General features: G+C 33.3%; 2 protein-coding genes across 11 annotated transcripts in view; one reads left to right on the forward strand and one right to left on the reverse strand.

Annotated features, from left to right (window-relative positions):
* Positions 1-13,672, forward strand: part of LOC105832469 (tetraspanin-1) — a 32,255-nt gene extending 18,583 nt beyond the window's left edge. For 4 of the 6 annotated variants that reach the window (XM_012673434.3, XM_012673435.3, XM_012673433.3 and 1 more), the window contains 6 exons: positions 2,621-2,749; positions 3,253-3,327; positions 3,454-3,561; positions 4,366-4,536; positions 5,332-5,473; positions 7,430-13,664. In XM_012673434.3, coding sequence (XP_012528888.1) covers positions 2,621-2,749; positions 3,253-3,327; positions 3,454-3,561; positions 4,366-4,536; positions 5,332-5,473; positions 7,430-7,464 — 660 coding nt within the window. In that variant the 3' untranslated portion in view covers positions 7,465-13,664. Of the gene's footprint in view, positions 1-2,620; positions 2,750-3,252; positions 3,328-3,453; positions 3,562-4,365; positions 4,537-5,331; positions 5,474-5,629 lie in introns of all 6 variants that reach the window. The other 2 variants (XM_012673438.3, XM_012673437.3) reach the window with 2 other exon arrangements.
* Positions 13,462-25,011, reverse strand: LOC105832467 (mediator of RNA polymerase II transcription subunit 14). 5 transcript variants are annotated; one of them, XM_028189968.2, is made up of 25 exons: positions 24,762-25,011; positions 24,648-24,684; positions 23,730-23,936; positions 23,524-23,656; positions 23,280-23,453; positions 23,071-23,196; positions 22,769-22,948; positions 22,372-22,565; positions 22,176-22,293; positions 21,818-21,959; positions 21,540-21,744; positions 21,295-21,454; positions 20,996-21,203; positions 19,801-20,009; positions 19,347-19,593; positions 18,855-18,998; positions 18,633-18,776; positions 17,841-18,268; positions 17,474-17,731; positions 17,021-17,267; positions 16,376-16,746; positions 16,135-16,290; positions 15,789-16,058; positions 15,437-15,700; positions 13,462-14,771 (listed from the first exon to the last, which is right to left on the reverse strand). In XM_028189968.2, the coding sequence occupies exons 3-25, from the start codon at positions 23,876-23,878 to the stop codon at positions 14,610-14,612; spliced, it is 4,689 nt and encodes a 1,562-aa protein (XP_028045769.1). In that variant the 5' UTR covers positions 23,879-23,936; positions 24,648-24,684; positions 24,762-25,011; the 3' UTR covers positions 13,462-14,609. The 5 variants fall into 5 exon arrangements, with proteins under 5 accessions (XP_028045769.1, XP_012528881.1, XP_012528885.1 ...); XM_012673427.3 differs by having other exon boundaries at positions 23,730-23,939; XM_012673431.3 differs by having other exon boundaries at positions 17,841-18,035; positions 18,099-18,268; positions 19,801-19,976; positions 23,730-23,939; positions 24,648-25,010.
* Positions 25,012-25,612: the final 601 nt, after the last annotated feature.

Genomic DNA, 25,612 nt, shown 5'->3' on the forward strand with positions numbered 1-25,612 from the left:
CTCGCGCAAATCGTGTATTCTTTATTAGAACCTCACGTTTTTAATCCTTGAATTCAATTACTTTAAATTATCTTGACTACTCTTGTAAGATCTAAGAAAAATTCTGCAGTTTACTGATAATTACTTAAAACAATTGTAAAGAGATTAAAGAAAAAATTCTTTTTTTTTAACACGAGCGTCGATAATTAAAATACCTTAAAAGATATCGAATTGATCGATCAGAAATATTTCAAGAAAAATTATTGTTTATTTAACACTTTTATTTTTTAGTATTATATATAATACTTTTTTAATGAAAAGTAAACTTGAGCTAAAATTGATGAACTAAACCCGATGAAGCTTGCAACTCTATTGCCACAAGTGCATCGTCACATTATAACATTGATATACAATTCATTATTACTGATGCTAATGAGCTTCTAGATTAGTAAAGCAGTACTAATGTAGATCTGCAAGATGAATGACTCATAGTGTTGTAGGCCTACTAGATTGTACATACATTTAAAACTGACTAGTTATGGCTCGCTTATCATTCGCTGTCGCCGTTCGAATAGTTTTGATCAATCTGGCGGAACAAGTCGGTGAAACCGAACACGAGACAGCCTTATTAGTCCTTTCACCTGGTGACCTGATTTTTCACGACACGCTCCACCATCAAGCGGCTGGTGTTCAATAAGACGTGTAACGTCGGCGCGCCTATACTAAGGTGGAACCTGTACTAAAAATACCTTGTTTCCGTTCAACAGGTGTTCGAGATAAGAGTGTCAACGTGCTCGCGAAGCAATCCGCGGCAGGTACAAATCGCGGAACCGCCTTAGACCTTATGAGCCGTTGCTACATTCTCGCGAACCGTAAAACGATGGGTCACGCAACGACGTGATCGTTTTATCTGGCACACAAGTCGTAACAAGTGCCACGAAAGTACTTGTAAATTATTCCCAAGTAATTCCGCGGCGGAAGGAGACAGCGAAATTGATTCTTCGTCATTTATCGTAGCCTGTAATAAGAAATTGAATATGCATTATTCAATGCCAATGCGAGAACCTGAAACGCGGATGTACGTATGTGTGACAAATTATCTTAGGCTGCGAATTGAAATTATAGTAATATAGCATATTACTATACAGCATTCTTGGAAAAAAAAAATTTTTAATATTATAACACAATTGCTGCATATTAAAAAAAAATGGTGAAATTTACTTCTCTTTTTCTCCTTTTGTTAGCCCTTTAAGGTATTAATCGAGTGACGCCTTCCTCGAGTTCCTAGGAACCTTTTTTCTTCCACGGGTAGATTTTCACACGCGATGGGCAGATAGCACAATTCTCTGTTGCTCTGCGGCATCACCGACTATCGGATCGGATTATGCGCGTTTCAAGTTTGCACACGCATACCTCATTTACTCTCCAAGATTTACGCGAAGATACCGCATCCTGTGAAGAATCACCGAACGCTCGCGTTGCTTCGGGAAAGCGGCGGGAAATGTGTATCGAGGAAACGTGTCTTTCTCCTCGTTTTTTCTTTTTTTTTCTTTTCTTTTCCCTGTATAATTTTCTCCTTTAACGAGATTTACGATGATCGGAAAGCCCGCGACGGTGGCACTCATCGACAGATGCGCCGCCGCGCCGCCTTGCTCCTCGCGCGCGACGTCCCGTACAAAGGAGCGCCTATGTTTCTGTACTCTGATCCGCCTCGTGAAACTCGATATCTATCACGCACGACGACAGCTTGTATGTGGGGAGCTTATAAGTATTCCAAGTGCCGTTCGCGAGCCATTATGTCATCCTCTTATATCGAGCACGTTCCTGTACAATACTCGCGCGGTTGGATACTCGGTGACAAGCTCGACCTAATAATTGTTTGCATACTAACGCGCTTAATTTGTACATTACATTAAATTTAACAATATACATAACAATATACAATATACATCTGAGGAAAAGAAGTAGGCGATATTATTAGATTAGCACAATTATCAACGACAATTTCAACGATGTATTTTGATCTATAAAAATCCAATTAATGGTTCGAGTTTAAAATCGAACCAGATGGTTTTAAGACGAGTTGTTCGAAATCCTATAATTTGGTTCGTAAAACACGAGACGATCCCAAATTGAAAATCCCATGATTTGTAATAAGTGATCGTAAATTTTCCACCGACCGCGAAAACTATGAATCAGTATTACGATACACGAAGATCTCTCTCTCTCTCTCTCTCTCTCTCTCTCTCTCTTTCTTTAATTTTTATTAAGTTATTTTTTATTATGAGTTTAATTTTTGTGTCTGAAACATCGTTTCTCTACATAATTAATAACGCTTTCATTCTTTGATAATTAATTTTATTTTATTGCTTTGTATAAAATCTTGAGTTTCTTATATTTTAATTTCTTTACATTACATAATAATTGTACATTATATTATAATAATAATAAATGCAACAAACATTTTTTATTATTATAAGTTAAGTAAATTTGCGTATCACAATGAATGCGTGAGATCTGGATTGAAAAGAAGTTCTAGGATGCTCGTAATGTTGCGCAATCTCGTATTCTCCGCGCCTCCGACTGATGAATATTTATCGCAGGACGATTCGTATTCTCATCGCGCCTTTCTGTTTTGCAGAACAAAACGGACGCCGATGTCATCAAGATGATCGCCTACATTCTTATCATTGCTGGTGCTCTCACATTCATTATCAGTTTCCTCGGGTATTGCGGCGCTATGTTCGAGTCCAGGTGTCTTCTCTGTGTCGTAAGTTCGTTCTGATAAAACTCGTTTCGCTCGCGATTCTATTTCGTTTATACATATTCTATACTTATTCTCAGAACGGTCTGACGTAAAATTATATAGAGACTTGCGGAACACGGATATACATGTAAAGATTGCTGATTGCTCATGCATTTCTTATGTGTTTTGTATCTAGAAATAGAAACGTTACGTTTTAATGCCCATGCAATAAAACTTGAGTTAATAAGTGAGCTGTTACAAAATGAGCTTCATCATTGTTGGTACAATCAGGAAGAGAGGATATTTACCGAAAAAGATAAATCGAAAACGTAGAACAAATTTTCTCTTTCTTAAAATTATTTTCCGTTTTCGAAAAAATTGAATTTTATCCGATGCAATCTACTCATGTGTTTTTGACTTATTTTTTGTCTTATTTCTTCATTAAAATTATTGCTTTGTCGACGATGTCGGATGCGTATCAGAATGGAGTTACACAAAAGGAGGAAAAACGTTTTTTGTGATTACAGTACGGCATTCTAATCTTGTTGGTCTTAATCTTGGAGTGTGTGGTAGTCGGCCTCGCTTTTGGACTTAAAGGAGACGTGCGTATTCATATAGTTATCATATTCTCCATGTTCAAATTCTATACAGAAAAAAATTAGTATCAACAAATATTATTTAATTAATATGTATTTTTTATAAGATTTATCTGAGAATGAAATTTACAGGTTGAGAAAGGTACGCAGGATTTCTTGAAGACGACTATCGCCAAGTATTATACCACGGGCGATAAAACTGATACGGTGATTGTCGCGTGGGACGGTATTATGAGTAAGGTAAAGTTTCTAATTATTGTTAATGAATACCGTTAATTTTTGATAATTGATTTCGAGAGTCAGTGACGAGCGAATTAATGATATATTGATTCTTCCGGATTTTATTTATCTTGCATGTGTAAATGCTATTAATTTGCCAAGTGGTTCGCCAACTGCACTTTGGCGCTTTGTTGTAAGTGAAAGCTGGTAATATCACAGACGACAGCTATCGGTATTCGCTATTGTACCACTTTAAAGCGAAATTGCATATTACAAACGTTCGTCAGAATTTTGTTTTAAAGTGTCATGATAAATTTATAGGGAAAATAGATAGGAAAGTGGATGAATTATGAAGTAATGTTATACATACTATCTATACTAAAGTCATTGCAGTCATCGCTGAAGATCATCAGTAAAAAAAATGACTGTTTAAGAAAATATTAAAATAAAACTTTGAAATAATAAATTGCGAACTTTAATTAAAATATTTTTAGATATAATTTTTATACAAATTTGATTAAAATATAATTTTTTGTTTAAAAATGTAATTGTGTAACGATCATATTTTATTCCTAAAATTCGATAGTTGTGAGACATATTATGTTATATAATGCCATACGCTTTCAATAGGTATTGCGTTAAATTAAATTACTAATTTAAATTATTCCAAAAGTCAATAATTTAATAATTTAAATATATCTTTTGCATTTGTTTATCTTCTTGGGATTACGATGACTTACAATCAGTAAATAGATAAAGAAAAATTGTACAGATTACTAAGAATAAGCAAAACAAGATATCTAATACCAATTAAAAAATCCTTAGCTTCATTGTTGTGGCGTGGAAAATTTCCGGGACTTCAGTGAGAATAGAAACTGGACTGTTGCAACTGGAAAAATGGTCCCCGATGCCTGTTGTATAAAAGAAAATAATGGTGCTTTGAAGGATTCTACGTGTCCAATTAATCCCACCGTGTCTAACTCGTATTATCAAACGGTAAGTCTTACTTTAGCAATTCTTTTTTTATATTCAGCGTATCCTACGCTCGATCCTGCATGCTAGATGTAATTACTGTAGTACGAGCATAGGTCATACGTATGCCTATTCACGTATAACACACTTTCCCCTTGACAATTTTCTGAGCGTGACTCGACATTGGTATTGCGTGCTCCTAATTCTCGTACATCGAATAAAGATGAAAAGAAAAACATCCATAAAGATGTATTGGAATAAGTACTACGGTTCCGTGTTATGCGTGACAAAGAAAACGTTTATACGAGCTTCACATACGAACTTAGTTATTATTTTTAAATTGATCTTCTTAGTGATGAGATTTAATCTTTTAATTATTATTTGATCTTTTTTCGATATTACATATTTTTCACTATTTAATCTCAGATTTAAACAGTGTAATGAAAGTGAGATACTTTATATAAAATTAGTCTTTAACATCCATATTAAATACGTAAATCTATTCGAATTTTTATATACATTTCTAATCCATGCAATTTTTTTATTATTACTTTTTGTTATTTTATATAAAGATCGATTGGCGGAAAAATTTGTAGAATTATTTGTAAAAAGAGACTTATGATGATAATTTAACATACGAAATAAAAAGTTAACAAATACTTTTATACTTTTACAATCAGTTATTAGAAATAATATTACAAAATTTTAATGATTCAAAGCATACTGAATGATTTTGTTTTGTCGCTATTATAATAAATGAACGCTATGTTAACATGTCATGTGTTAAGGATTGACGTATATGATTGCTTATTAAATTAGGGTTGCTACAAGGCCATGATGACCGCCATCGAGGAGAACGCGGCGATAGTGATCGGTGTGGCCGCTACCCTGGTCTTCGTCGAGGTCCTGGTCATTATCCTGGCGTTGTATCTAGCCTGCTGCTACTGGCGTCCACAACATGGTAGGCTCGGTGTTAAAGTCAGTTACTAAAATTAGGATATTAAATGCGTGCGCAAAAGTAACTTACTTATTTCCGCTGAACGATTTCCTTGGTCATTAGGGACCGTCAGCTCTGTTCATTTACGGTGTAAAATATGACCTCTTTAACACTTTGCAGTTTATCGATGCGTAGAACCTTCTGGCAAGGAGTAACCTCGAGAGCAGAATGTGCTAAGCTTTCTGCCAGCAGTTCTTTTGAACGCAGTTCTTTTTCCTCTAAGGACACTTCGCGATTACCTCGACTGTGTTTGTACGTGTATGCTTAATATATACGTATGTACATATACAATGTACCTACATATGTATACATGCATACGTATATATGTATGTATAATATATGCATATACGTACGTACATGCTTTCGTGTACTTTCTAACGCAATGGCGACGCAAGTTAAATCCGATGGCATCGTACCGCATCATGCGCTTCAGTCTCAGAACTATGACGTAACAGGGATTGAAGGGTTGCGTATCAAAAGCTATGATTTAACGTTACACGATTGATGAAGCGGTCGTTCATCACGATGGCCCATCGCTTTCGGATTACTCGAGCCCTTCGATCGCTCGCACGTTAATTCATCATACGAATTTCAACGAAAATCGCGTTGAGCGGAAGACGTATAGAGGATTTTTCATAATCTTTGTCAACGCGAGAGCTTTAGAGTTGCATGTGCCAAATTACCACATCCGCCAATCGCGGAATCAGTTGCGTGTCGGTTGTCAAGCGCTGTATTTCGGCGCTAAAGTGCCAATGTATTAAGTATTTGCTTTCACTGAGATTATTAATACGGAATGCACGTCAGTATAGTGGACATCGCGAGCAAATCGTTCAATATTTCGACGCATGTAGAAAATCTTTTCTTCTCTAACTGTTCTGGTAACTAATAACCATTTCTACTACTGCAGATTAACTTTAATCTCGGTTTAACCTACTTTCTCTTTTTAGTTCTGTACGTACATAAAAATATTCCTGTTTTGAGATTTTTTTCGAAATGTTAATTATTGAAATAGTTGACATTATATAAAGCGTCAAACAATAGTTATTTGCTTATATAAAGAAATTACATAGTTCTGTCAAGAAAAAAAAATTCTTATTCAATGATAATTTTGAGTTGATTATATGAAATATATTAATTTTAATTTGAAATATTAATATTTTTTAATATATAAGAATTTAAAAAATGATAAGAAGTTTAATTGAAATTAAAGTTTATTTACATTGATATAGAAATGGAAAAAAAACTTTTTCAACGTGTATGTTACGTGGACGAAAATATTTAGAGATTCTTTTTATAATTCGCGCTCATTGTTAACATAACTCGTTTCTATCCGCTCAACGCTCGCTTGAACGATCTGTGCCAACACTTGTATTTCGTTATTGTCTTGCAACGTGGTACTAAAAAAATGCTTTCAAATTTAGACAAAATGACCAATAATGTTACATATCGTATCGAAATATTCCTCCTAACAATTTTGACGTCCAAGTTTTCGCTCGAAGAACGTGAAATGAGAGATAGCTAAATTCGCGATAATAATGTTTTAATTGTTCGTATCTCGGTTACGATCGCCCATCGGGCAGCTTGCTTTCCCAGGATTCTTGAACATTCGTTCAATCATATTTATTTGATCAGATCATAGTTATTTTCAATAACTTGTATTTTGTTAATACGAATAAAAACTGTCGCACGATTTCCAAATCACTTCATAAACGACTGAGGTTGATCGGTAGTGAAAGTGTTGTTGAGTGCAGCACAATTTCACATTCAAATCCTCGACGGCGAGGTGAATGCCTCGTCGCGGATGCAAAAAGTTTACGAGTGTTACATACGCACGTATCCATCTGAATTGATCACAATCCATTCTATTAAAGTAGAACCTTTTCTCAATTGGAAGGCATTGACAAATGGACGTTCTTTTAGCTTGTGTAGACGTGTCGTCGAGACAGGCCTGGTGAGGTGCTGAAGTAAGGATGATGATTTTGATGGGGTTTGCTTTCAAGTAAGACGGAGGTGAAGCTGTCAATTGACAGCCGATCCCTTCCTTGTTGCCGCTTCGCGCTGCAGCATCTAGATCTATCATCTATTCTACTCTACAAGCGTTCTTTGAATTCTATTGAGGCATGGTAGCTTTGCTCTCCACCCTTGCATGGCCATGCTATTGTATATTATTTGACAGAGGCAGAGAGCCAGATGTACGGAAGTAGAAAGAGAGAGAAAGAGAGAGAGAGAGGCCCGGTTGCATCGTCACGTTGACACCTGTAACCCGTTAACTCGTAACAGGTGTAGAATGATTAGCGTTGGTTTATTTTGAGTAGAAGATTCTATATGTGGAATGGAATATTGTGAAACAAAGACGGTATATCTTGTGATAATGAAAATTATAAGTATGCATTGATATGATCATTAATTGGAAAGTAATTATTTTTATTGTTTCAGTATTTATAAAGCGTCCCTCGATGAAGTGTCACTTCTTCTAAATTGTGGCCACTTTTTAGTCGATTTTTCCTTAACGAAGAATTAAATATTTATCACAATTTTTTTATCTTTGAAACAATACATTTTTAACATATTCTTATATGTCTAAAACTTTACTAAAATATAATCTCCACTTGAAATTAACTCAAAAAAATAATTTTGTTATCCATTTTTCAAAGCGCTTTTCTTAATCTTGACATCTTTGTAAAGGAAAAATTAGCTTAGAATTAGCAAGAAAAATATAATTCAAAGAAAGTGCATTTAGCGAGAGACACTTTGTATTAACGATGTATTAACCAATTATTAAATGCATAGAGTGATTAAAAGGAATAAAGTATGCAAATGGGGAAAAAATGTAAAGTATATAGCATAATACATTAGACGTTTAAATATGTGCAATTGTTGTTTCATGTTTATAATTAATCTAAACGACGTTAATTATTATAATTAGACATTTTTCAAATTCTGCATATAAAGAATTTACGAATTAGTTACGAAGCAATAGCCGTGAGATTACTAATAGACGAGGCCAAAACTTAGAAAACACATGAGTCACTAATTAAATTGTTTCCGAAAATAATGCATTTACGTAATTCAACTAATTACAAATTTAACATTAAATATATGGGCGCGCAAAATTCGTTCTTCTCTATTGTAGTATGCGCTGCAATTTTTCTGAGAACGGAACGATAAATTATCAAATGTGTTTATTTGAAATCAAACGAGTATGCAATTGGGCCTGTAAGTTTCATTTGAGCTTCAGCGTGATTTCATTTTGTTTCACGGTGTTTACTTACGGTATCCGAACAGCTATCGGCACGATAGTTATTAAACATATGTGGTAAAATTCTATTCGGAATTGTGATACGCAAGTGACACAAACATTTAACTGTTTCCTTTTTCCCTTCTCATTAGTTATAGTAGTTTAGTCAGCAATCTATTATCTCAATGTTGCAAACGCTATACGGTACCTAACAGATACATCGCAGAGATCGCAAGATAAGGTATCTTATCTCATTCACGTTTACATATGTAAAGAACACAAAAATTATTGTAAAATGGGACGACGTACAACTTCGAGGAAAAGTCCATACACGTTCATAAGAAATCGATAATATGTATGTTAGTGTACTTTCAATGTTTTACACACACACACACACACACACACACACACACACACACACACACACAGCTGTATACGCAAAGTTCTGTACGTATGCGCACCGAACACACGCTGAGGGCCAAAGCCGAAAACCAGGTAACAACCAAAAAAAAGTCAAGACTGAAAAAATTGAGAAATTAAATTGTACGCACACTGCAACGATTTGATGCGGATCTTACGAATCGAAGATATCATTATTTCCTTAGCGAGATGCGTGTATATATATTTAGATAGAGTATATTTTTGTAGAGTTTCTGCGATACCTCGGCGCGACGTCGTACAAGTGAAACGCGAAAGAAACTATACCGATTCTTTATTCATTTCGAGAAGATCGCGAGTAAACGAGGATGATGGTGTATTTTCGCGGAATTCGATCACGCGTGTGCGTGACACATGTGCCGATTGTATCGACTAGAAATGCAAAAAAAAGATGCACAAATGATCTTACGCGTTTTCTTCCGTACCTGAACTTTTCTAGATTTAACGACGATGCCCCATACGGCACATGGGCTTTCCGGTTACATCGAGGCAAACTGCAGTGCAAAGTAGATGTTCCAACTCATTGCTGCATTTCTACGCAAAAGTTGCGGCAGCATTGGCACATTTCTATGTCAGTGTTGCAGCAACATATCAATTCCATACAGCACGGAACATTTTACAACAATGTCGCAGCAACTTGACAATGTTTCTGCAATGTTGTTGAAATGTTTTATTTTTTGTGCCGTATGAACGTATCAACGGTATTGCAATCTTTTCGCAATGTTTCCGCAAATCTTCCGTGCTGCATGGATACTATGCGAGTATCTTGTTTGGAGGATCTACGCCGTTAATTGTAATTGCGGACCGCGTGCTGCACTGTGTGTGTGCGACTATCGACTCGACGAGATGATTTCGTTCGTTGTTCTCTCTCCGTGCCGGCGTGCGCGTACGTACATACGAGTTAATCGACGAATTAATCTTAATGCGGACGGTAGTTTTACGATGCTATTTTACATCGCTATTAATTGTTCATGCCGCACATTCTAGACATTTTCGTTTCCAGTGTTAACTTGTTGGTGCTGCTGTTGACGAGGCATTAAGAGCATGGAACTGTTGAGTAGTGCCTCCTAGCACGTTGAGCCCTTAGTGCTCCTGTGCCTTGCTTGCTTGAAACTCTAGCTGCTAGCCAAGCCTAGGCTAGCTGAGAAGTCGGCCGACAGAAAACCAATTCTTTGACGCTTGAGTTGACGAAACGTTTCGGGTGAAAAAAAATGAAAAAAATAAAGAGAAAAGACCGATTGGCAGTGACGTAAGAGGAGATATGGCTAGGCATTACGCGGTTTTTTCTCGAAGGAGAGCTCAGGTGCGGACCCATCAATCTTATATATTTTACGTTGTGTATATATATGTAAGATTGATAAATATATATATCTCGCGTAGCGTATTGCAAGCGATATACGCATGTAAATATATATATTATGATACGAAATATCTCAAAAACGTCACTGTAAATTGCTAACGTTTCGTAGTTTTGCTAAGTGTTTGTATATTACGGGAGGTACAAGCGTTTAAAATGATTGAGAAATGGCCCGAGACACATTGTGGCCGTGGGCGAAGGTGCACCAATTTCCTTTCCTTTCTTTTCCTTCCGCTGAAAACTGGTGAAAACTTTTTTCATATTATTTTTTTAGAATTTCTATATAAGTAGCTGTGTGGCTAGAAAAATATTTTTTATTTTTGTTTATTATTAGAATAAGATCTTGATGACTTAGGTCGGTATTCATAATCAAATCTAATAGTTAAGACCATCTTAAGTATTGTCTGATGTCATCAACCAATCAACTGTATTAGCATTTTAAGATACTACTTGAGACGGTCTTGAAATCAATTATAAATGCTTTTCTTAATTATTGTATCTTTTTAGTTAAAATAATATTATCGATTATACAATTTATTTGTTAATAAATTGTTAATTAATATTTATTTTTTAGAAATAAGGTTTTTTAAATATTGCTTGCTGTACAAATACTTTGTACACTTACCGAATGTAAATTCTAAAAAATTCTCAAATTTCTTATTGTAAGATCTTCGAAGAAAACTTGTAAAATCTAAGAAATTAAAATTTTTCTCAGAAATGTTCATAAATTTTATTTCCCTTAAAATATAAATAATTCTTAAAAACATGATATGAGAATTTTTGTCATCAGGATTTCCTTTTTATCTTCCGGCTCTTGATTATCCATAAGTTAATGCGTCGTCCACAAATAAATGTCGATAACGCAGTAGATGTACATACGCGATACGATGATGTTACAATATTTTTGAAGACGTTTTAGATGCTTGTACTCGCAACATGGAATACTCACGCGATGTTTCGTTCATCTCTCAAAGCGGACAGTGGGACATTGAACGAGATTAACTCGTGACGCGAATCTGACGTACTTCTTGGCATATCTTTTTCCGCTGTTTTATTGCGTTCGGCAATATTTTTTGGTGGAAGCGCTTCTTATGCACTTACTAAATATAGTCTTGCACAAAGATCATTGTTTCAGTAGTACTCGGAGGAATATAATCGGAGATAATGCTAATGAGCTGATTGCTCGAGCCATTAAAAAATACATTTACTCGCAAGATTATGTTTCATTTGAAGGATTTATTGGCGAGAAAGATGAGGAATGCTTTTATTTTCACGTAACATTCTATGTAACTGATACAAATTTTATGCTTACGTGATACATTTTGACTTCAAGCTGATATATGTTTCTAGCTTTATAATTTTTCTTTTATACATACATACACACACACACACACACACAAATACATATATGTATATGTGTACCTGAGTAATTACAAAAAATTGGCGCATATAATATGTATATATATGTATGTATATATATATATAATATGTATATGTGTATATGTATATATATATATATGTGTGTATATATATATTAAATCATATAATTGTCTAAAGAATAGGAATAACACGTCATTGTTGAATGACGGTATAGAGATTGGCAGAAGCAATTTTACATACTTTATGGACAAGTCACGATGTCAAAGTGCTTACATTGAATTACGTTATTTTTCGGATTGCCGTGTATGAAAATGTGCTGCACATCACTGTTCTCGCGATAGAGAAAGTAACAAATCAAACCTCCTTTTACCTCTGATACACAAGTATTGAAGTTATGTCAAAAGAGTATTTTATTATATACATTTATGAATTATTGTAACGCATAATTAACGACAGATTATGCGTCGCATAAGAGCGATGCACGAGATATCGTACAGACTAATTGGAGGATTGAAATTCTCATTAACTCGTTAGCTGATAGTTTAAAGACTATAATATATAGTGAAATGCTTGTTTTTATATAATGTGCAGTTTAATTTTAGAGAGATAAAGATCACGTTTTTTGCATGCAACATTATGCACTATGGATATTTATATTTATTTTTAAACGTTCGCATAGTGTGTCCGTCAAATATCTTAAAAAATAATGTAAAGGTCTTTTCTATTGCAATTTAACCCCTACGTGAATGCCGATATACCGTAAATACCAGAGGGGAGAAACTTTTCTGCAAATTATTTTTTGTTTTATCACGGAAAAAATAAATTGAAGAAAATAGTTTTGAAATAATAATTTCATTTTTTCACAATAAAGTATACATCATCTTGCATTTATGTATTTGACAAAATCAAGGTCGTCAAACTCGTAGTCAATCGAATAAATGGGGATAAATATTGCAATATGAATGACCTGATCTTTATAACACTGTTTAATATGTAGTCCCATAATATTGAATGTATAAATTTCAGAAAAGTTATTTAAAATCGAAAAAACAGTTTAAAAAACGAAAAGCCTAAGACACCAGTTTAGAAATCTCATACGTAGAATTTGTGGAAGTCGAGTCAAGATTTAATGTGACAAGTTTACGTGTTTACTCTGAAATTGCGATAAAAATGAATAATGAATATAAAAGCGCGTGTTGTAGTTGTATGCTATGATACATTTAGTTTTGCGTTAATCAATATATAATGATATATTAAATTGATTACGCATCTACACAAGTATCTTTTGGTACTAAAGATACAAAGAATAAGCTACTGTGCAAAAAATTATTTTTGAAATACTATGTGAAATATATTGTAACGATAAGAGATTACAAAAAAAGATAAAACACAAACACGGCCAAGAACGCATAATATTGCTTAGTTTAAGTTCAAAGTTTAAGATATTTAGTAACGTTTGGTTTCGTTTCGGTGCAATTAAGAACTATCATGTGAAATAGGTGTATCAAAATGTATTCAAATTTTATATACAGAGACTGATACCTGACCTAAAAGTGTATATATTTGAGATGCGATTATTGATATACAGTTGTATTCCAATACATTATTATTAACTATGAGTACTGTACAATTGCATATATTAAGAATATAGTACGATTGATTTTTGTTAAGAGTATTATATGTTTTTTGTAAAAAAAAAGCTGTATACACACAGAACCAAAATAAAAATTTTATATATATTATTCATAAATGCCAGATAAAATGTGTAATGCGAATTTCTTCTTTGTTTCATTTCTGATAACGATTATGGAAACATACCAAAAATCAATCAATTTGCTAAATCCGTACTCTAAAGTAGATGCACAGATGCAAAAAATTAAAAATAATTTGATACAAAAACATATTACTCCCTACAGCTTGTATGTAAAATAAAAATCAGATTAAAACATGAAACTTTTGTATATGTATATAAAAATTGTATGTCTGATAAAATCGTCGTTCGCATATTTGAAAACATAGTACGTAGACTCGTCCTAAATCTAAGAATATATTTATGAACATTGTGCATTTGTTTATTCGCATATACCTTTTATTTGCATCATAAATTTTATTTTTTCGTACTCACATTAATACCAAATTTTTCATACATATAAAAAGATACTTGGTTCATCAATAGATCTGTCATTTAAGCTTGTGTACAGATAATTTCCAGTTGAAAATAGTTTGCATGAAGCGGAATATAAATACCAAGGAATTGTCGCGTTGACAAGTATAGTACATCTGTAGTAATTTATTATTGAGTTTAATTACGTTAATGATATAATCTAATATATAATTCTACTATCTAATTCTTATAATACAATTTAATACATTTGTTTTAACACATCCGCTTTAGTGATAAGAGTTTACTGATGTTAAATACAAAATATGTATCTACAGTACCAAACTCAGATATGAGATTGTCATTCACATAGAGAACATTTTTTATCTACTATCTATTTTTAATCTTCACTGAATTGAACGTCGTAAACATTTTTTTTCTCTCCTACCCCTTAAAATGTAATCTTCTTACGTTAGAATTAGCACGCGAATTGTCCCGTGAATTCTTCTAATCGAAGTTTACATTTTTAGTTCATCCATGTTGGATGACTTGATAGACACAGGGGATTAGGAGAGTAAAGCAAGTCCTATTGAGGCGGTCCGCCCATCATGCCCATTGGTTGCATTCCTTGGATTCCGTATGGTCCTTGTGGCGGACCCTGACCGCCAGTCATGGGCGAATGCATCTGCATCGCCGTGTTTTGAATCTGTTGTGCGGAAGCTACTTGATTTCCTGGGGATGGCACGACCTGTGTATTACAAAGAGATGTATTTAATTTAAGTACAGGTTATTTTTATTAGACTTTTAAAAATATTTTATTGGCTACATTTGTTGATATCTTAAATTGGTAAATTTAAAACTATAGCATTTTACGATTTATATAGGGAGTCACATTTCAAATTTTATTAATTTATGATTGTTCTACGAAATAACTTTTAATAAATAAAATATATTGTCTTCATCACACAATATTGGAATATCATAATATTAAGATTAAAATAATATATTTTATTTATTAAAAGTTATTTCGTAGAATCATAAATTGATAAAACTTGAAATGTGATTCCTTATATAAATCGTATAAAAATGATTTAGTTTTAAATTTGCTAATTTAAGTATGCTGCATACATAATAGGGTGCGATCCACTTGATGCTATAAATACTTTGAAGCATTTGAATGACCAGTCGGAACAAAGAATTTTACGAATTGGCTAATCATAAATGTTTCGAAGCGTTTGTAGAATCAAGTCGATCATATAATGACAAAAAGATAAACTAAGAAAAAGTTAATTTTAATAGTGTAATAAAAAAAATAAAATACGAGAAAATTTTGATAATGTAAAAAAATTGATTCTTGCCTTTAGAGAAATAATCTATAATAATACTCTTAATGATCACTTAAGATTTTTTCACCTGTGATATAACCGGTGGTTCCGACGGTAACGTGAAATTAGCGAGAAGATCTCGTACAGCAGGGAACAACGAACACTCTGACTGATTCGCGCCGTACTCGGCGAATCTTTTTAGCTGCATGGACACTGCCGCAATCGCCGATGGAGAACTGAGATCTCTTCTCTCCGCTAGTTGCGTTAAATTCGTAGTGATGTCATACACGAACGGAAGTACTAAGGACAGTGTTTCCCCTTGATACGGTATAACTACTCTTGTGATTTGCAACTGCGAAATAAGTATCATAAGCTTAAAAATCGATCAAATATAAGCGAACTTCGTGCGAGTATAAAGTGATAATATAAGTGGTACTCACGAAAAATAAAATCTTGTTCCTGCAAACGTGTACTCCCTCCGAGCCAGGAGGCCCGATTGGTCCAGCAGAAGGTGGGATACGCAAACAAAACTGCACGGACCACTTCAACTGCTGCTGCTGCACAAGACCGGGAACTAGCTCCAGCTTCATTATCTGCACGAAATCTTTTAATACTTTAAAACGTACATTAAGTAATCTTCCAAAACCGGATAGCGTATTGTGTTTATAAGGTGGCGCGACTACTCGCGTATCGAAGAACTTCTCAATAACCTGCAAATAAAATAAATTATTTATTCTTGCTTAAGAGTGGCGTCGCTTATACGAGATATTCTTTCGCTTTGATTACCTGTAATTCTTCCGCGCTCCATTGATCTTTATATTCGGGAAGCGAAAGAACCTTTATGTGAAGAGATTGGAAATGTTGTGGATTTAATCCGACTCTGCACTGCAAACTCTCGGCTTTGAAATGTACTACACCAGGTTCGGCATTGATACCAGTTAACTGTAACATAATATATACATATAAAAAATTACATTTTATGTGTGTGTATTTTATATATCTTACATTACGCTTAGAATTTGCTTACGCAATCCTCCTGTTGAATGAAACGTTGCAACTGTCTTCGCATGTAAACACAGCCTAGAAATCTTTCAAGTGGCGACATATCCGGACCTGGCAAATTGGACGGATGAATCGATGGGCAGCAGAGCAGTTCTAGGGCTTCATGCGTGAGAAGCGTCGGCACAGCACCCGCCCAGGACCTCTGCGGTAGTACTCTGGATATGTGACTACCGGTTTTGTGATCGGAGGCTTGCGGACTATGCAGCGCTGCGTGACCCGGACTTGGTCCAGGTCTCGCCGGAGAAGGTCTCGGTACACTCGGAGATCCGGGCCAATTAGAAGCAGCCGGGGAAGCCATGCTTTGAGAAGCCGGGAAAGGACTACCGTCGATATGACCTAAAAATCGAAGTATTGTTATCAACATTGTAACAGATAGATTTAATTTACTTATTGATGTTATTGTTCGACTTGGTACTCCAATAAGGTAACAATTTTACAATGAAAACTATCCATTTCTATACCTTGCATTAATTTCCTTTACGATTCCTTTGTGACAAAGATTTTTCAGTTAAGACAAAGAAAAAAAGTAGTTGATGTTTACGAAAAATAAAATAAATCTTGACAAACGTAAGTAGAAAAAATAGAAAAATTAACTTTCTATTATGCATACCTGCTTGCATGAACGAACTAGCAGGAGAATGCCCTACTTGAACATTACTGCAAGGTCCAGGCGATGATGTCGGCATGAGACCAGCTGGACTGGGAACATGCATTGGATTTAAAGGACTATTCGCAACGAGTCCCGATCCAGGAGATGGGTGTGGTAACATATTAGGTGTGTTTGGCGGTAATGACGGTGGTGATGCTAAATTAAACGAAGTTGCAGGACTGCTTCCAAAACTTTGATGTTGACTTGCCTAAAAGAAAGTTTGAAATTATTCAAGTGACTCTGTTATAGAGTGATACTACAAAGCTAATTTTTTTAGTAGAAACATATTTCATTATAATATAGAAAAAAAATAGATAAATCCTAAGAAAGCAGTAATAAAGTTACCGCGTTCCTTAAAAAATTAAACATCTCTAAAAAAATTAACTTGTGTATTATTTTAATTCGACAACCTACCTGAGATATATTTGCAGTATGAGGACTGGCCGGTGTATGAGGATTACTACCTGACGGTGGTGTAAGCGGTGGATGAAATCTCAGACCTTCGCGTTGCTGTGCAGGCGATTGAGGCCCGCTTCTGTGATGACCTAAGAAGCCCACGTTGCCACCAGTACCGTCACTGTCCATAGTAACAGGTGATGGTGGATTATCATCTTCCGACTGAGACCTTCTTCTAAATACCGCGTTCTCGTCGACATATTTCGACAGGAATGCCTGTGACGATACGCTTCTCAATATGCTTATCTCAAAAGAATATGCTTTTTTCGACAGAAAAGTAATAAATTTAATTATCATAAACAAACTTCCCTTTTTAATGTCTTACCTTTAAACCTTGCGTAGGCGTGAACTCATCAACGACGTTACTTCTGTCGAAACGACTGTAAGCACCGTCGCGTAAGCTCACCAAACCTCCGCCACGCATACGCAATTCCAAACAATACATTCCTTGATACGCAATTCTTACTAAAGTGACGCACTGCGGCATTATAGTAAACGTTTGTACGGGCACTCGTGGTCTCTGTAGAGAGGAACTTAGCCGTAAATCTGAATCGTAAAAAGGCACGTACACGCGTGCACTTACCGCATGCACGCATAACTGAGGAATTGATGGTAATTTACTGATTGACGTGAGCGGCTGAAGCGTTTCATTAAGTATATGAATAATTTGTGCTAAATTCTTATGTCTATTTAAATGAGCTTCTAGCTGTTCCTTCATTAAGGAATGCGCATTGCTCACTGTATTTGTTGGACCTGGAAATAAATGCAAACGACTTTCGTTATTACACAGTTCTCAAGCGTAATTTCAATTAAACATTCGAAATTGCAGAATTGAGAAATATCTTTCGTTACTTGTAATGAAGTTAAGAGTTAATTTTTTTTTTCAGCAACTGTATTTTAACTTACATTTTTTTGTTAATCAGTCACTTAATTTTTAGTTGTTACTATAAAAAATAATTAGCTGTAACATGATACCATTTAATTTTTATAGTTAATAACAGCAACTAGTTATTTTTTTGAAAGGGGAAACTAACTTTAATTATAATTTCCTACAAATAACTTTTCCAATTACTTCTACAAAACTGATATCAAAAGCATTGGTATACAGAAAACTTACCCCTACCAAATACCAACTTGAAAGCTTTGTCATTTGTACTCCATTGTATAGTGACAGTTGCACCTTGATTTGGACCATATGCAACAACTAGCTTGCTATAACTATAAGATTTAATGCTAACCATGTTGCGTAAGTTGTATTTCTCTGGAATAAAGAAAACAATATTGCGACTTATGAGTGTAATTTATGTATATTCCAGATTTGATTGGAATGCATACACACCCATTTTGAAATATTCGGCCAAATCGTGAACAAGCGAATACAGATGCACTATCTGTGCCCAGTCATTTAATAAGGCATCTACAGTGCGGGAGACAGTGTCGGATGTACCCATTTCATATTGAAAATAAACTGGTCTTCGCAAGCCTGTAAAATCCAAGATTTGTACTTAATAATAACTATTGTTCAAATAAAAAAATGCGACATTTTATTTGCTCACAAAAAAAATCCGATTTTACTCGGCCAAAACAGCAATTATATGTGCCGTTAGTTTAAATTAAAATAAAAACATAGTTTTTTATATGTTACATATATACACAACACATACACATATGTACATTTTTTAAGTGTAATAATACATTAAATAAAAGACTAAGATTTATTGACGAATTTGTAATAAATTTCTCATTGTTAATTTTAAACTGTAGAATTATGAAAAATATATGTATTATATAATGATAAACGGATTTTTACATAGAGAAACAGTATTGATACCTAATTCTTTGGGATGACCGCTGGAAAGAGGACTACCATAAAATACAAATTCCACTGTCCAAGTTTTAGCCATGCCTTTGCCTTGAACTCTAATCGAGACACTCAAGAGCCTTTTGAGAAGAGAATGCCAAAAACTGCTTGTAGTCATACTTGATAATGACGCAGGCAATTGAACAAGTTTGAGCACCAACGCTGTGGCATTTGCTTCAACTTGGAGACCTTGATGAGCGATCTCCCGCCTAGTAAGCTGCATTAATATTAAATTTAATTATATTTATATTAATTTTAATACTTTATAATATTTAGTTTTAATATTAAATATTAATATACATATTAATATTAAATTAATTTGTACAAGAAAATTTATTGTCATATACAGATTGTCTCGAACATCGTTTGCTTAACGAAAAAGACGAGTTATGTAAAATTAAATCATAAAAAAATCAAATCTTACTTCTTGAGCCAGAGTTACGAATGGTATTCGTTCGTCACACAAAGCGACAACATGTGCCAATTCTGGAATAAAGTAAGCTGGATGCTTTGGTCTTCTATTCTGTGATGTTCCTGCTGCGTCTGTCCTTCCTCCAACTCCAGTGTTTCTACGTTTGTTGTTGGTCGTCTCCACCACTTCTGTAATGCACCCCCCATCTTGATCATTATTCCCTAAAAAATCCACCCGTTAATCCCCCTAAAAGTAGCAGAGCAGTATGCCAATACCACACTGAATGCCAGATGTTAATTATTATCCGTATTATATTATATATTAATAACAAACAGAGTATTAGTAAAAATTAGTAAAAATTTTAACATTCTCAGGTAGAGTTAAAATTAGATATGTTCTTAATACAAGAGAATTGTTTGTATATTACAACTCGATAACACAACTAAGTATAAAACCGACTGATTATTTATATGTTAATACCAGTTCCGTTTGAATTTTGCAAGAAAAACATTCTTCCTTTTCTATCATTCTATAAGACAGAAAAGAAATACATATGTATAAAATTATAGTATACATATGTATACTATATAATACATATAAGTTACATATAATTAGCAAAACTCTGTGTGTGTGTGTGCGCGCGCGCGCGCGCGCATATATACAAATATTACAATTATATTAATTAAAGAAAATACTCGAAGTGCCCTGGTACTGACAAATAAATAAGAATTATCCTACTTAATATACTTGTATAATTATCGATAGTAGTTAGAGATTAAAAGTTACTGTAAATTTGTTAGTAAAGAAATATTATATAAGATTAGTCCTAAATTGTATCACAAATACAAACTACATAATACAATATACATCCTTTACTTACATATTTACATATCCATGCTAAAATATACGGGTAGACTAAATTTATATACGCATGCATATCTACATGAATAATTTACTTATCCATATAACAATTTAATAGTTAATAAAGATATTATAACGTCGTTATTATCGTAGCTATTGACTATAATTTCTAATGTCTAGAATCCGAAAGATCTGTAGTGTTAAGAATGGAAAGGTAAAAGTTGGCATACAATTAAAAACGAGAAAAGAAAACATAATTAACAGACAATAGATACTGGTATATGTATACTTCCAATACTTAACTTTATTCAAAAATGTAATATAAAACTTTTATAAAGGTACTCACCACTATCGACACTCGTAAATGGGCCATGTGTAATTACAAAAGTATCAAACTCGATAAGACTTTGGACCTTCAGATACATTTTCGGTATTTCCGTTTCTATGCTATCATCGTGTGGATCATCTTCAATGGAACTGTGCTTCACTACAGCGAGATAGAAAGAACATTCTATTTCACATGGTGAACTTTCTTTCTCTTTAAATGCAACAATCTAGAATAAAACATTGCAAAGTATATATATGTACGCATTGAGATGTGTATTTCAAATTATTGTAGTTGGTAAAATTAGTGAAGATATGTACCAATATTACTGTGGGGTGTCTATGCAATTGCACGAACATCCGATGCCGACTAATCTTAGACATAGGATGATCTGGATGATGCAAAACGGGCAAACGCTCGTGTGAAGTAGCTGGTAGATGCTGCAACGTTTTCTCGCAACGTCTCTGCGTTATCCAAAATCTGTCACACAAAGGCCCATTTTTTACTTTAAGTATGCTTACTAAAAGTCCACAAAGATTATAAAGATTATTGTAATAATTAGTACCTTAATTCAGATATAAGTGTTGGAAGACGTGAGTGATCTCCATTCAAGGCCATTGTTAATTCTGGGACAAGTGGTGCGTCATATTGAGGAACATGACACTGTAGCATACCGGTATGAGTGTCAACTGTGACTAATAAAAGCTCAGCACGTAAGCATGGTTGTAATATAGGTACTGATAAAATGGCTGGAGATCCTGCTAGAGTACCTAACATATTATATAAATTAATATCTTTGTTTCATTCTTAAATTAAACAAAAAGATAAAAAATATATTCTCACATTCAACATCTTTTAACATTGTTTGTAGCTCTTGTTTCAATTCAGATAAACGACTTCGCGTCCGAATATAGATAGTGTGCACAAGTAAACACTCCATCGATAATTGATCCGATCTAATAGCTCTATGTGCTATCTCGCTTTCCTGCATCATGTTATTGTCAAAAGGGTTATATTTTTAGTTAAACTACATTTAAAGATAATATAATTTATGTGATAACAAATCAGTAGTTTGATTTTTACTTCAACTAAAAAATAATTTAAATATTCAATTAATTATTAAATTATTAATAATAATTTATTCTCTAATCTGGTTTTCATTATAGGTGTAGTTAAGTATAAGTTTAGTGGACTGCTTTACCTTAGTACCCAACGATGGAATATGTACAACTGCGAGGGGCCTTGCAGGATCATGTTGATCTACTTGAATGGTCAATCTATATCCAAGTTCTGATCGTGGATCCTTACTTGTTAATTCCCTAAAAAGGTCGTATGTGTAAATATAAATATTGTATGTACAAATTCTTTTTAAACATATATGTCACTATTAGCATTACCTCCAATAAGATATAGAAAGACATTTGCCAGGTGTATATTCATCTACATGAATGTGGTCATCCAATCTGTCCCGAATCAATCTTAACGTTTGAGAATATAAAACTTCCAATTGCAACGACTGACAAAAATAGTGCAAGATATGATACACCTCTGATAGTGGATTAGTACTTTCAGCCAATCGCGATTGAACAACCTATCATAGAGAAAAAATCCGATTTGTTAAACACATTTCAAAATAATACAAACTATTAAAGCCATTTGTACCAATGTAGATTAATTTATTTTCTTTCTTTTTTTATATCTTTAAGAAAATTCTAAGAATTAAAAAAATAAAATAAAATAAAGTTAATCTAATTGGTATAAGTAGGGCTAATTTGATTCTTATGATGAACATACCTGATGTACATATCGGGTTTGCAAAGGATGTACCAATGCTTTTCCATCTCCAGTCTCTCTATCCGAAACCAAAATTTCCAATTCTAATAGTCTCCATGGAACTGTTGGTCCATCACCCATAACCGTAAGAGATACTGAAAACTCTTGTTCGACAAGAAATGTCACCCTTCCTGACTCAATCTATGTATCAATGGACAATAAATTGAAAAATTTAAATTAATAAAACGAGTTTTTTCTTCTATAAAATAATAGAATCTTTTAACTTTCAACAAAATTTGTGTACCTCATTGTTATGTATTTACCTTTAAATTACGCATTTGTGGTAGCAAATTTCCAGTAACTAATCTATGTTGAATGACTTGATTCAATCTCTGCAATGTGCTTCTTTTTTCTGCAGGAGTGATGGGATCCGGAGGCACTATTCTTTCCTGTTTAATTACAATATAATGTTAAAATATAATAATTTCTAAAAGTATACTTTTCTTAATATAATTATTTTTTTTATGCATACTCGGATACAAGCTGGCAATCTGCCGTACGTTCCAGTAGTAAGTACTTCTACAGCTGCAGGAATATGAAAATTTGGAAGTCTAGCATGCACCAAAGTTTCACGAGCCATCCTCGCCAACATATCCGCAGTATCAACAAAAAGCAACGATTGCTTATCTAAAAATGCCATTATGTGCTGAAAGGAAGTACAAATTATTAGAATGTTTTAATTGTGTGATCACAAAATGTGAAAATATATATCTTACTGTAGATTTATCCACTTTAGACGCACTATTCGCCCATTTCACCAATGCCAACAAACGAACATATAGTTGCCTTGTTCGAGCGGAAAAATTATAAATTTCAATCTTGCGTTCCATATCTGTCTTACGAGGTAGCCTAAACAAATTGAAGATAAAAAATGGATTTCATATCATAAAATATACATATTTATTGATATTTTTTTACATACAATTCAGCAAGAACAGTGAGTTCATGATACGTTCGTTGTATGATAAAATCTATGAGCATTCCTAAAGATATAGATCCACCACGGTTGCCTTCCTGCGGAATATTGTTTGTAACAGGAGTTTGATGTCCTTCTAAAGGTACTGGTGCCATTTTGATTATTTTTAACACAAGATGCTTCAATTTGTTGTATGTACACCTACTGATACTTCTTCTAAAAACAATAAATTATGTTATTTTTACTTTAAGATATGTAGACAGATAATACAGATATACCTTTAAAAATTTATTCATTACTTGATTACAAAAACATATTTTTGTAATATTTTATTTAAAAAATATAATGCAAAAAAATTTAATATTTTTTATATAAATTTATGAAATTTGGAAAATGCAACTTAAATTTTATATTTTAAATAAACATATGTCTATCTTTACTGTATTTCTAAATATTCTAATATTTTTGAATATTCTAAATAATCATATTCTTTCTGAGGTTAAATTAGACAAGTTAATTGATTTAAAAACTGATATACATATACTGTGCATTTTACTTATAGCTAGATAGATATCTCGTCAAATTGAATAAATAAAGCAAGATATATCTACAAAAATAATGTAAAAAATATTTTATTTAAATTTCATATAAAAAAACCTACATACGCTTATTTTCTAAATATTCTTGTTTTTCGAAGATTATTGAATTTAATTAACAATAAAATATACATTAAGAATTAATGTGTAATATTTATAGTTTTTGTTTCTATAGATTATACATGGAAAAGCAATTCCACGATAATACAAAATAATATTACAATACATAACACCTTGTTACTTAAATTTTTTCTTTACTTCCGATTAAATTCGCGTTGTTTTAATAGTAACTAGTTAGTATTTTAATTCTAATCAGTAGATAACCTACCTAACTTCGTCCTAACGACGCCGTATAGAATTCATGCCTGAAAATGCAGTTAACGTTTTACTTCTACAGTAGAGAATCAAAGTGAACTACTTTCCGTCAAAATTTGATTCTTACACTTAATTACATCGACATCAATATTTTTTAGTATATCCATCTAATAGTGAAATTAATATATTAATATGACGAAACGATCCTAAACGACACAGCACAGCCATTACTCTCTGATCACTCTCCACCAGCCAGCTGCAACTAGCTCTCTCCAACTCCAAGTAGTCCAAGCATGGAGTAAAAAGTAACCAAGAGTACTGGTTTCTGTGTCGGCTTCAACCAATGCACGATTGTGGGTCGGTTGTTCCAACTTTTTGGTAAACTTACCTATTAGATAAATATATGTTCGTCTTTATTTATTTAAGGGTCGATTGTTCCAACTTCTTGATAAATTTATCTATCAGGTAAATATATGTTTGTCTTTATTTATTTAAGAAAAGAAATGAAGATAGACACATGCTTACCTGATAGGTAAATTTACCAAAAAGTTGGAAACCGACCCTGTGTGATACATCAAATAATGAATATAATTGGCTGCATCGCGTTGTTTTTTTAAGTAATTAATAAATGAGACAAATACATTAAGGCGATTTTTGGCGATCATTTGGTACATATATGTACCAAAGCGTATCAAACTGTACCAATGAGATATAAACTTTTATCTATTGGTTCTGGTACATGGTATTGGTTTAGTACATGTACCAAACAATCGTTAAAAATTACCTATTATGGTTGGGGAATATATCTTTTAAATTAAATTAAATTAAATTAAAAAGTTAATGGCTTATGTGGAAATAAAAGTTAATTTTGAAAAGCATTATTTGTATTCAATAAGATTTGTAATTTTTTAAAAATTTGATTACTTTAAATAATTACGATATGAATAATTACATAAATTCAATATTTTATTTGTAAAT

This window comes from Monomorium pharaonis, chromosome 8 (assembly GCF_013373865.1).
Source record: "Monomorium pharaonis isolate MP-MQ-018 chromosome 8, ASM1337386v2, whole genome shotgun sequence".
Classification (NCBI taxonomy): domain Eukaryota; kingdom Metazoa; phylum Arthropoda; class Insecta; order Hymenoptera; family Formicidae; genus Monomorium; species Monomorium pharaonis.

Bases quoted from the DNA above. Each gene is read 5' to 3' on its own strand.
- LOC105832467 (XM_028189968.2), bottom strand. From the start codon at position 23,878: ATGGCACCAGTACCTTTAGAAGGACATCAAACTCCTGTTACAAACAAT. The intron at 18,999-19,346 runs GTATCAATACTG...TGGATTTTACAG, and splicing joins CGGTCATCCCAAAGAATTAG to GCTTGCGAAGACCAGTTTAT. The intron at 18,777-18,854 runs GTGTGTATGCAT...TCTTTATTCCAG, and splicing joins GGCCGAATATTTCAAAATGG to AGAAATACAACTTACGCAAC.